General features: G+C 25.9%; 1 protein-coding gene across 1 annotated transcript; it reads left to right on the top strand.

The window, feature by feature from the left end:
* Positions 1-1,660: 1,660 nt before the first annotated feature.
* LOC100160142 lies at positions 1,661-14,017 on the top strand. The gene is made up of 12 exons (XM_016808411.2): positions 1,661-2,062; positions 2,762-3,042; positions 3,589-4,187; positions 4,285-4,507; positions 4,573-4,792; positions 7,500-7,767; positions 10,195-10,465; positions 10,807-11,408; positions 11,490-11,712; positions 11,780-11,999; positions 12,735-13,291; positions 13,729-14,017. The coding sequence occupies exons 2-11, from the start codon at positions 2,802-2,804 to the stop codon at positions 13,012-13,014; spliced, it is 3,147 nt and encodes a 1,048-aa protein (XP_016663900.2). The 5' UTR covers positions 1,661-2,062; positions 2,762-2,801; the 3' UTR covers positions 13,015-13,291; positions 13,729-14,017.
* The last annotated feature ends 273 nt before the right edge of the window (positions 14,018-14,290 follow it).

The following is a 14,290-nucleotide window of genomic DNA, read 5'->3' as shown; positions in this document are numbered from 1 at the left end:
GAACAAATTAGATCTAATTCTCTACCAGAAACCAAAGACAAATTTGAAGATGGAAAATCCTGTAAATAAACTTCATCACTGCTTATTTAATAGTCATAAATCATAATAGTAAACGATAGGTAATAACATTACAATAATTTACTGTTATTACTGTTCCCGTAAAGGTCAATGCTCTAGTTAAAGCTAGGCGGTCCCCTACCTTATAGGTACCAGTTACCACTGATATAAAACCACTGATCACACACATATGCACACATATTTTGTTTCCATCTGTTTTTGTCAGTGATGTTTATACTTTTCTATCTTAATAATCGTCAATGTTGAATTATAAGTTCGATAATGGCATCTATATAATATGTGAACAATGTACTAAACATTTTTTTTTTTTGTAGAATATGACTAAACTTGGCTTGATTTTTTATTATAAAGGTATTGTAGGCCACAACAAAAATAAAAAAAATTAAAATGACGCCACAATATTTGAGGCTCACATAGTCATATCTCATCGTTCTAAAGAAAATTTGCTTACCTTTTTCCAAAGTATGTACGTAAGTATTTTCTTGAATTTTCTCAATTTATATTATGATTATCTGTATAGAATATTCTATATAATATTGCTATTATTATTATACTGGTTAAATAAGGTTAGGTTAAGTTAAATAATACAAGTTAGAGAGTACATTTCAATATCCTTGTAGAAGTAAATATATAAATTATACCTAATATTATAATAATTTTATTTACCTTTAATTTGTACTCTACATTTCTACTGCTTTTTGAAATTTGAATCGTGATTCATTTTGATTTATTGAATCAAAGTAATATGAAAATATAATATATTATATGCAACTACTAGATTTTTTGCAACTATGAGATGGTAGGTACCTACTATAAGATAATTCTACCTAGTCTTAAATACAATTTCAATGAATCTCAAAGTAATCGTATTTTTGTTGAACATTTCATTGCTTATACTGCAACACTGCGTATCTCAAAATTTGACAAATGAAATTATTGTCTTAGAATAAATGATTCCGAGCATAGGGAAATGTCCTGTTGGATTAGCGGTTAAACTTTTATTACACTGTTACTTGTTTTGAAGTAAGTACGAAACATAAGGTATCTCGGTTATAACACGGGAGATAGGCATTGTTGTCTAAATAAATTACATGAGATAAGCTGTTTTGCAATACATTGCAAAACCTGTTTTTTGTGTCTCTTGAAAAACTACAAAAACTGAGTTATGCACTGTTGTGGTATAGGCGACGATTTGTACGTTCACGTTTGGCTAGAAATACATAAATCAACAGTAAACACTAAACGCGTATCTTTTTTATTTAATTTTTAGTTAAATAATAATGTATCATATTATATTTATTTTATACTTAGGTAGATATACTTAGATACATAATATATCTGTTATCTATTCATAATAAATTCTAAATATAACTATTGAAATTTCACAATAATAATGTATTGCCGTATACATCCAACATTTATTGAAATATATTATTATAAATACTACAATTAGGTAAAATACATTTATAACATTGAGTTTAAATATAAATACAATATAGTACTGGAATATAGTTAATAATATTAGTACCCATGCAATGGAAGGAAATGTGTAGGTTAATTTTATATTATAGAGCTGATACGAATTTTACGTATCACCACCATCACAAAAGAAAATTAATTGCATTCAATTGAAACTTTTTTTACGCATGATAATGCTTCTGGTTGATACACGTAAGTACCTAACGGGATAGTAGATTTTTAGCCTTGAACATAATATCATAGCTGCATCAGTGAGTATCATCCCACAGAACTACAGAAGTGTTCTTTATATGATCAGTAACTATTGCTATAACCATGCGATTCGATGTGATTTTAATTTTTTAGTTAATTTTTCTAAGAATTAAAATAATTAATTAATGAAATACTGCAATTGTTTTTATGTTATAAAAACGCATATAATTAAATACGCAGTATATTTTAAGTGTATTAAGTATACAATGTTATAGACTATAAGTGTACACAAACAATCTACACAACCGTAAAAGTAAATTTTTCTATTATATATTTTCTATTAATAGGCCTATATATTATTATTAACATTATTATTCATAATTATATAAGCATTAGGTGTTGAAATAAGTTTTTGTTTTCTAGTTTCTAGTTTTGATTATTTAGAAATCATATTTTTATTCTATTTATCCTATATTTTGCCATACTCTTATCCGTTAATGTCATCAGATTTGAATTTTAGAGTTTTTTTTAAAAGAATACTTATAATTTTAATTTTAATTATAAAGCAGAATATAAAAAAAGAAAATTTATAAAAATGATTATTTTAATTAGTTCAAAATGCTGTATCAGAAAAATATAAAAACATAAAATATAGATTGAAATTATTGATTGTAAGTAAATTATAAAATTGATTTAGGAATTATACATTTTTATATTTCTCAACAGTTTTTATATTTTTAAAAAATTTCATAACGCCGGTCGCCGAGAAGATTGAAATGAGTTCATGCGCAAACGCCAAACATCTCGTATTCAGTATATAAATGATTTTCCTTGTTTTTGTTATTTTACTATTAACTATCGTACATTATATTTTTAAGTAGGTAATAATAGTAAATATTACTAGTTATTATATTATCACTATTTATTATTAGTGTTTTCTATAATTTATTAGGTACATACTAATAACATTAATACATAATATTCATGACTCATGTGGTTATAATACTTTCAGGTTTCACATGAAAACTAAGAACATAAAATAAAATACTATTATGAAATACATTATGATATTGGTAATTTTATTATACTTTTATGTTCATGCAATAAAAAGTTCAAATATACTTGTATTTGTGCCATCGCCATGGAAAAGTCACATTACTTCTTTTCAACCATTATTCTTGGAATTAGCAAATCGTGGTCATAATGTAACAGTAGTATCAAAATTTATAGTTAAAAATCCACCACCGACATATACACAATTGATTCCTTCTTACGATTTTGATATTGATGGAAGTAAGTTAAATGTATTTTCGAGGCCATCGTATCCGCATATTGTGTTGTCTTCGTTTTACTAACGCATAACATAGGCCATTTTACGTTTAGTAGAATATATTTTACTTCGTTATTTTTAATATTACAGTGAAATTAAAAGCAAGAAATAAGAATATTATCCAAGGTCTCACGTAGGCTTTTTATGATATTATGATTTTGACGCAAGTTCTCATAGCTTAACATTTTTAGATTTTATGAACATTTAAAATCATCATGATTTGCTTGAAAATTAAAATATTATGAAAATTATACACAGGGCCTTAAAAAATATTCTTACTATTAAATTGTATAATAAGCCAATTAACTGTAATATTAAAAATAACAAAGTAAAATGAATTTTTCTGAACGTTAAATTTGCATTGCTTTGCGTTATAGCAGTAAGACCGAGGCAACAAATACAGCGCGACGTCATATCAAGGAAATATTTATTGAACTGCCTAGTATTGCTCAATGCTAAAATATTATTGAATTATGATTTTGTATATATTTTAAATAATTAATTTTTAGGATCAGATTTCTTAATGCGTGAACGGAGCATTCATTATTCATTTTTCGAAGATCCAATAACACGTAGCACAGTATTAGTCGACACAACATATATGTTTTTATCAGATCCAGAAGTACAGAAATTTATTAAATATGATCAATCAACGTTTGATTTAGTCATCATAGAATCATTCTTTCAAGAGTGCACTGTAGCGCTGGGCCATAAATACAGAGCACCAGTAATTTCAATCGTTCCCGTAACTCCTTGGGTAAGCGTATCTCGATGGACAGCAAATCCTTCAGATTTTTCATACATTAAAGACTTTATGCTGGATGGGGGCAAGTCAATGACTTTTTGGGAACGATTCACAAATAGCTATATTGGGTTTTACTGTCTATTTGTCGAACTCATTACGTATCTTCCAAAATTGGAAAATATAATGGATACCTACTTCCAATACCCTGGATATGAAAACCGACCTACAATGTCGGAGATGCTGAAGAACATATCGCTCAGTTTAATTGACTCTGATGTAACACTTTTTAGTCCACGACCATATATTCCGAGTTTTATTGAAGTTTCTGGTATCCATATTCGACCTAAAAAGCAAATGGACGAGGTATTAATTTTTTTTATTCCAGTATTTATTTTTTTATTACCAGACAATTATTATTTATAGTTTTTATACAACACGCGGTATTTTGCGTATAATATAGAGACTACAAGACTTTATGGACAAAGCTAATACGGGTGTTGTCTATTTCAATTTTGGCACTATATTGAATGTGACAAGTATACCGAAGTCGTCTATGCGCAGTTTGATTAATGTATTAGGCCGATTAGAACAGAAGATTGTCTTTAGATGGATCAATAACGACACTCAAGGATTCCCAAGAAACTTTTATGTCAACTCTTGGCTCCCGCAAAGAGAAATACTGAGTAACATTTTATTTGAGAATTATAATCTAGTAAAGACTTAAGGTTTTGAATATTATTTGTTTTAGATCATCCAAATTGCAAACTTTTTATCACTCATGGAGGAGTCCATGGTATTATAGAGACAATAGATGCCGGGATTCCAATTATTGGGTTTCCTGTTTTTGGGGATCAGTTTCAAAATGTAAGAAGCAGTCAAGAAAATGGGATTGGTATTATGAGTAATATTTTTACGATGACTGAAGAAACATTTGAAAAAGATATAAAACTAATAATCAATGAAAAGAAGTGAGTAATTGTGAATCAAATGCAACTCCATTATTAATATTACTGGTCTCAATAGGTCTTGTTTTTTCATTAGGTACATTAAATTAGCCCTAAAATGCATCACATTAAAAAAATTAAATAATAATATAAATAATAAATAAAATAATACTTTTAGGTTAATTGATTAAAATTATCTACCTAATATTTAAACCATGATATTATAATTTATAGTATAATTTGTATTATGTTGTGTCCAATTAAGATTTATTTACTTACTAGAAGTAAAAAATATTTTAAAACGTATTTATGTATTATATCTAACAACCAATGTTAATTAATTTGGACTTTCAAATGGTTAGATACAAGTATACAACTAAACATTATGCAGTCGAGTCTCGATAATTCGAATCTCAAATGGATAAAAATAATATCGACTTCTGTATTTTCTATATATAATATATATACCTCAAACACAACTTAAAAACCCATCAAGGGGCAAGGAAAAATACGAGTTATCGAGACTAGACTGTATACTTCATTTACAATGTTTGGTGACAAAAAATAATTTATAGAAAACAAACAAAAAAAAATATTCCAACTAGTATAATATGTTATTGATATTGAATTCAAACTGATTGTATAGTATAATATAAACAAGGATTTATTTATTATATTAAATATTTATAAATTTCAAAGTAATACCATTCTGTGTTTTATCATTTTTCAGTATAAGCAGTAGGTACTTACAGTAAATTTTTTTCCTCTTATAATTTTTATTTGGGTGCTCCAACATTGCAGGTTACGTTAAATCAGTAGGTTAAGTAAAAACAAATTTATCAGATGTAGAGAAAATGACTGAGGAACACATTGAATGATTTTTAACTTTTCAATTTTTTACAATCATCATTTGGTTGCAAAATACACACTAGTATTTTTAATCTATGGTTTAAGCATAGATCTTATACTAGTATAAAGTCTATGAGTTTAAGTTAACATTTTTGGACCAATAACAAACTTTAAAGACATTCATAGACAAATTCTAAACATTTAAAATTGAACAGCGATTGTACATTTGTATTTTTAGAGAGGTTATTTTTAAATGTCCGTGGAACAATTATTCAATAAAATAAAAAATAAATAAAAAATAAATATTGAAGAAATGAAACAAGCATCCGTTTGAACAATTTTTCGATTTCATTAATAAAATATAATGATTTGAACGATATTACAAAATAAGTGATAGGTTATGTTTTCAAAAAAATTCAGTCTTAGAAACCCTCTTAAATTCATTTAGTTTCACTTATTATTACTAATTCACGAGTTTTTAAATAACATTTTGGTTGTATTCTTAATTTTGATTGACTGAATATAGTGACTATTGCCTGGATATTAAGTAACTACGTATATTAAAACTTTTGGAAATTGTTAAATAAATACTATTAAAAATCATTATATATATTTTATAATAATAATTATAATGTTATTGCTATTAGCTTAATATAAGTCAAGACTACGTACAGTATTATGAATCGAATGGATTCGTGGTTTTAATATCATAAAATTAGTCTAAATATTTTGAAAATGTCATTGTTCACAGAATATTGGAATGTTTTCAGTTTCTACGATTCTTAAAATTTAACAAAATAACAAAAATCGGTCGATGAGAAATCATCAATATACTCACGATTTCATCAAAATTTGCACTTCAAATACTCATAAAATTAATGTGGTTTTACGCTAAACTTCTTTTTCAATTCCAGTAAGAATAATTTATGAGAAATATTGTATTGAATTTTTAAGCCTTAGGTATTAAAAATAAAACAATTTATACATTTTTAATTACAAAATAATATACTTTCCATGAATTGTTGATAATTTTATTCGGTGTATGAACAACTTATAAAGAATAAAAAAAAAATAAAATAAAAAATGTAAAATATCTATGAATTGCTCAAAAAGCGTGTAGATATATTAAAAATTTTATCATTTACAGAAAATGCTAAAAATTAACATTTTATCGTTTTTATATTTCATCATAAAAATAATATCTATTTTGTTGAAAACTGGTTTTGCGTAAAATTCCTGTTTATTCTTAGTTTGTTTTTTGTTTTTCCCGACGCTTTTGAAAAGTAGTGCATTAGTTTTTAATTTTTATCTCTCAAAAGTACCAACTAGATTTAATTTTATATTAAATACCATCATCAAAGTTAAAAATCGAAGTTACTTTTGGTGTATTTATTAAAAACATAGGGACATCAATTTATAATCAATACATTCATCGCACCGCTCAGAATCTAAACTAAATTATACAACACTTTTTCTTATAAAAAACTGCTTAATTAACGAATTATAACTATTTCAACAACTGAGATTTGTAGCGTAAAATTAAATATAACATTTAAAAACAATTCTAAATCCTACATTCTTAAGAATTGAAATTTTGTTTATAATTAATAAATAAGAATTATCAACATATATTTTTTAAGTTTGAGATTTTAATATTACTAAATAATGATTTGTTAAATAATACAAATGTAAAGTTTTAATTTATAAATATTTAAAATATTTTAATAAATATTATTCACGTTTCAAAATATTTAACAGGACGATGTGACAGGTATATAAGAAACATAGGACTTTTATTTATAAATATTAAATATATTATGACGACTACTTTGAAAATGTCAAATTTTTTGTAAATTATTTTTATTATGAAATGTTATTAAAGGTTTTCTGAAAATGTTAAAAGAATGTCTTCCATATTTCATGATCGACCGATGTCAGCTCTGAATACTGCGGTATATTGGGTGGAATACGTAATCAGAAATAAAGGAGCTCATCATTTACGTTCTGCAGCAGTGGATTTAACGTGGTACCAATATTATTTATTAGACGTTATTGCATTTCTTATAATAATTTCATTGTTTTTTATTTGTATTTTCTATTTTATTACTAAACGGATTATGAGATTTAATATTTTCACTAAACAGAAAACAGATTAACGTTTTGTGAAATTGGGAAATATTTGTCTTACATTATCACATATTAAATTGTAATACCTATATCGTCACTTGTTTATAACGTTAACAATACTATAAAAAAATAATAGTTATAACTTAAAAGGCAATAATTTTATTTTTAAATATCTATGTACTATCTACCTATCAAATATATTAAATGTATGAAATAGACTAACATGTAATGTATACAATAAAACTTCAAGTTTCAATTCACAGTTTATTAATATATTTATGTTAAGAAAAATAGAATTTGTTGATAAGAATTTACTGTTAAAAATGATATGACACTTCGGTTGTGTGTGGCCCTTATTGCCGTATCAATTACTTAAAAAATTATAAGTATTTTAATCTATATTCGAACATTTCTGCCAAATGTACCTACATCTTAAAATAGTTACCTAATTTCTAATGTTATTATATTCATATTTTAAAGAAATTCAGTTTTCCTTCATATGCTCGGCATATATATCGGCCGAGTATATCTTACATTACTTACAAAATATTAATATTTTCGAGAATCAAACTATATTAAAACTTATATAAGTTATATAGTTATAACTTATCAACTATTTACATTTTTATACATTAAAATTTTTTAGAAAATTATTTTTATTTGAAATATAATATACTGACGTTCAATGAAGTAAAAACTTAAAACATGATAAAGACATAAAAAAGTACTTAAGAAAGATATTATAATGCAGATATTTTTTTAAAAATATTGTTTTGTAATAAATGAAGATTATGTAAAAAATATTTCCCAAAATATTTATACTTTAAGAAAAATATAGTAATACACGTTTTAGAGAGTGATCCAATATTATATATCATTACATTGTAAATTGTAGTACCTATTGTACTTATAGGCTATAAGCCTATAGGTATATCTACGTCCCACATATTTTTGTTAGTTTGGTGGACACGTGTCTCGATATCATATTACTATGAATTATGATAGAACTTAATTAGTGGTTACTCCCATCTGTGCAGTGCAACTCAGGCACTCAGCTGTTCACGGATCTCGGTAGCTTTCGGGTCAATCAGACCACCGATGAAAATGTTTTTTTTTTTTTTATCATATTTAAATATAACCCATACATTATTATTAAAAATTAAAAATTAAAATTGACAATTATAATGTAGAAAGAAGGAATATAGGATTTTAACTACAAACCTTTTTTGAGAGGGCTTACCTCTAATTGCGACTGTGCATACAACGAATGAGATTGTTTTATATTTCATGACTTTTGAAATAGGTATATCGATATCATATTATTATGAGACAATCGTGTTTATTCATTGTTTCTTGATAAAACGGTAAGTATTTTGTGTTATGTTTAATCGATGTGGTTTCAACTAAAAAAAAAAAAAACATTTCCATTTTAAACGAAAGTATATTTCAAGGTCATACGTATTTTAGATAGTTATGTGAGCTCTGACCTACTATTCCATGTGTTGTTTCTAAATATGCAACAGTCTTCACTCTACTGTTATTTTGAAAGCATCTCATTCTTCTACACGTTAATATTTTCTAGTTTTTACTGTTCAATTTTTAATTTACTGAAATATTTTAAACATTACTTCATTAACAGATGTATGTTGTTTATAATAATTAAATCAATTATATTATAGTTCAAGAGGTATGATTTATACCCACCACTGTTTTTACTTATTACAATCAAGTTACACGTAAGTAATTAAATTATTGTTAAAACCAACAAATAATATTTTCTGAAAATAACATATTAATATGAATAAGTACTTAGGTATTTTTTTTCAATAAAGACAAAAATTACTTTTTTTGGATAATTAGGTATACCTAGTCTAAATGAAATGAAATATTATACATAATTTAAAAATTTTCCTCAATTGTTTTCATTATTTTTATTATTTTATGGGTAGTTATTTTTTTAAATGTTAAGTTAAAGTATAAAACTAATGATTACACAAATAGATTCTATCTATAATCCATAATAATATTTTGATGACAAAATAATCACTTATTATTTTAATATTTAGAAGATATTTCAAATAATTTGTCAAAAACGTTTATTTTTATAATCATTTAACATACAATAGGTACTGTTATACACTTCATAAATTATCATTATAATAAAGAATATTTTAGGTTTCTTTTGGATCTTTTGGATATACAAACCACATAATTTATCACCGCTTTCAAATTTCAAACTATATTCCTAGTATTCTACACCATATTGAACTGAGATGATATAAATTGACTAGTGTTTAATACGAGAACGAAAATTAAAATAATACAATACCATATTATTCATAGACTATATTATAATAATATAAAACGTTTTAAAAATATTATTAATTTTATTTAACTAGGTATATTACGATAACATAAAATATGTTATCTTATTGCTAAATTCAGATTAGCAGAAAACAATTTGGAAGCATCAAATAAAAATGAAATTTATTTCGATATTGGTACTTATAGCATTTCATTGTGCTCCTGAAATAAAATCTTCAAACATACTGATTTTTGTACCTTCGCCTTGGAAGAGTCATATCGTGTCGTTTGAACCTTTGTTTTTAGAATTAGCACATCGAGGCCATAATGTAACGGTGGTATCAACATTTGTTGTAAAAAATCCACCGCCTAATTATACACAAATTGTTCCCAAATATGAATTGGATTTAGAAGCAGGTAATTAAAAAAAATTAAATTACTAAAAAAATATATACCTATTTAAAATATGATATTAATAAATATAATAATAAATTATAATTTACATACGGTCAAATATTAAAAGATACATTTCTTTTAAATAAATAATCCAGAAACATAACTATTTGTTATATATTTATTAGTGTACCTAGGTATATATTTTTATATTACCTATATTTTAAATAGTAACATATAATGACTGATACCCGCAAATACTGAATACACCCTTATCACTACCTATTTTCAGTCTATCGTCGATAATAATATGTTTTATAAAATTATTTTATTAATGCGATTCATCTATTTTTATTTTATTTTAGTAACAGATGCTGTGTTGCAAGATAGTAACAAATTTCTATTTTTGTTTGAGGAATTATATATGCGAAATATAATTGGTATCGATATCACTGAAACGTATGTATCATCTCCAGAGGTACAAAAGTTTATCAAGGAAGATCAAACCAAGTTTGATTTGGTGATCATAGAATCTTTTTTCCAAGATTGTACAGTTGCCATGGGTCATAAATATGGTGCCCCTGTAGTTAGTATTGTTCCGGTAGCGCCTTGGGTTAGCGTTTCTCGCCATGCTGCCAATCCTTCAGATTTTTCTTATATTAAAGATTTTAAGTTAAACGCTGGGAAATCAATTGATTTCCAAAGTCGATTACTTAATACTCTATTTGGTTTAAACGGTCTGTTTATTGAACTAATTACGTATATTCCACAACAAGAAAAGTTAATGGATACGTATTTTCAATACCCTGGATATGAAACCAGACCAACGATGACAGAGATGCTCGAAAATATATCACTTAGCTTAATTGATTCCGATGTAGCAATTCTTAGCCCTCGACCTTACGTTCCAAATTTTATAGAGATTCCTGGTATTCACATACGACATAATATAAAGACAATGAGTAAGGTACTGTGTCTGTGTTTAAGTGTTTAATTAATTAACTAAAGGCTTTTGTAACATAACAATATTCATTTTGTGCTGCTGCAGACCTTACAGAATTTCATGGACTCAGCTAACGCAGGTGTTGTTTACTTAAATTTTGGTACTATATTAAATGTGGCTAGACTACCAAAACCTTCACTAGAAGTTTTGATAAATGTTTTGGGACGACTAGAACAAAAAGTTTTGTTCAAATGGATTAATAATGACACCCGAGGATTCCCAGAAAATTTTTACGTCGACTCTTGGTTTCCACAGTTAGAAATTCTGAGTAATAATTTATGTGAAATTTTAAATCGTAAAGGGATTTTTAATTGTTGAGATATTATTAATTTTAGGGCATCCAAATTGTAAGCTTTTTATTACGCACGGAGGAGTCCATGGTATAATGGAAACAATAGATACTGGGATTCCGTTCATCGGGTTTCCTGTTTTTGGGGATCAGTTCCAAAATGTAAGAATCAGCCAAGAAAATGGCTTTGGAATTATGAGTAATATTCATACATTGAATGAAGATACTTTCGAAAGAGACGTTAAGCTAATATTGACTGAAAAGAGGCAAGTATATTCATTTTATTATACATCACTGTAAACAATTCCTGTAAGATACTAGATTAAAATATAGTAATATTTTTGTGCAGCGTGGAATACAATTTTAATAATACATTGTAGACAAATTAGTTAAAACAATTAACTTAGAAATTGGAAGACTTTTGGGTAATAAATTAGCAGTTTACCTATAACATAGTAAGATAATACAGATAACAATATTAATATAACTTGGTTAAAACAGATTATCATTATTCTATAATAATATCTGAGTTATAAGACAAAATAATTTATGCTGATCTTTATTACTTTTAATACTTTCAATAAGAGTTAATAATTTTACTCAACATTCATCATCATTTATAATATACATATTTCTTATATATATATTCACATACTTCTTCTAATCAGCTTGATCGATAATTTATCTATAATATTTGATGATACAATCAACCATAAGACAACTATTATGAAGAACGTTGTATTATATTTTCAAGTTTTTTGATCGAGAACGTTTATAGAAAATACCTAAACTAAAAAACATTCAAACATTTAAAATGCTTATAAGTAGTTTAAAATTAGTCGAACTATTTTTAATAATTGAATTATTTAAATAAAATACTAATTCATACTTTCATGTTGCTTTTTAAATTATAATATGAAAAAAATCGACTTGGTCAATAACTGGTGTTTAATTAAAAATTCCCGTTTTTCTCATACAATGTCATTTTTAAATATCCTTAGGTTTGTAGAAAATGCTGAAAGAATGTCCAAAATATTTCATGATAGGCCGATGTCAGCCCTTGATACGGCCGTATATTGGGTGGAGTACGTTATTAGGCATAAAGGAGCTCATCATTTACGAACTGCAGCAGTGAAATTAACATGGTATCAATATTTGTTATTAGACGTTATTCTATTTATTATCACGATTGTATTATTATTAATCTATATTTGTTATTTTATTACTAAATGTTTTATGAGATCAATACTTAAATTGTTCATTAAACAGAAAACAGATTAATTATTAGAAAAATCATAAAATATTCGGTGAAAATATATTTTCTCAATTTATAATGTAATTTACTTAAGTTATCTATGAACAATAAAAGTTTTTTTGTTTAATTTTAGCTTTTATATATAGGTACCATTATGGAACGACTGTTACATTATTTACAAACAATAGTTACTAAAGTTAAAACAACCATTTACTAAAGTTGTGAACTATATATTATTTATTGAACGCTTATTATAACTGTATAAAAGTAATATGGAGATATTAAAAAAAATAAAAATCAAAGGTATTGTTTTATATTTTTATAGTAAGTATTTATTATATATTAACTGCCTACAAATATCTGATACTTTATTATGTACAGTGTACATTTTCTGTTAAAAAAATAATAATGTAGAATTTATTTTTATGCACATTTTTTGTATCGTACCTATAGCTATAATATTATTACTAAATAAATTGTATTTTGTTATAAATTATAATATCTCCTAAGACCACTTTTGAAATCTAAACTTTCACTTTCCAATAAACTATGGTAAGTTTATTGGATAATTTATCATTACTTTTAATTGTGTATTGATATTACTAAAACTCAAATATTCAATGGATCGAGAAGAGTAGGTACTCAAAATTCGGTTTCTGTACCCTATTCAGAATTTTTAATGAAACTAATTTAATTTGGACAAATGAATGATTCTTGATACGCTCTGTTTAATGTTGCAGTAGCTGCAAGATTTTATGGAAAGAGCTGACACGGAAGTTGTGTGCTTCAATTTCGGGACTGTGTAATGGTGCACGTGACTAACTTACCAAAAAAGTTTTATAAATGTATCAAGACGATTGAAACAGTTGTTCGTATTCAAATGGATTAACAACGACACACAACTAGTTTTAAACAAGTATTGTGGAGTATTTTTTTCACTTCCCCGTGGTTTTCACATGTTAGGGCACGACATTCTGAATAGATAGTTGTACAACATATTATGAAATACATCATGTTAAGTCATTAATAGTTTTCAGATAGTAATTTCATTTAGGCTTTTGGAACATTCCAACTATGAGATCTGTTTTATAACTCAGGTGGGGGCCATGGTCTACGGTTTAATGAAAACTATAGACACTATCGGCTTTAATCGGTATAATTGTGTATCCAAGAGTAATATTTTTATAAAAACTGAAGATGTGTTTAAAGAAATAACGTGAAGTTTAATACCTATAGGGCTCGTATTAACTGATCATGTTGTACATTTTTCTGTGAAAATATATTTTTTCTAGAGATTTTTTT

This window comes from Acyrthosiphon pisum, chromosome A2 (genome assembly GCF_005508785.2).
Source record: "Acyrthosiphon pisum isolate AL4f chromosome A2, pea_aphid_22Mar2018_4r6ur, whole genome shotgun sequence".
Classification (NCBI taxonomy): Eukaryota; Metazoa; Arthropoda; class Insecta; order Hemiptera; family Aphididae; genus Acyrthosiphon; species Acyrthosiphon pisum.
The sequence above is the reverse complement of the archived record's forward strand: the minus strand, read 5'-3'. Positions and strand labels throughout refer to the sequence as shown.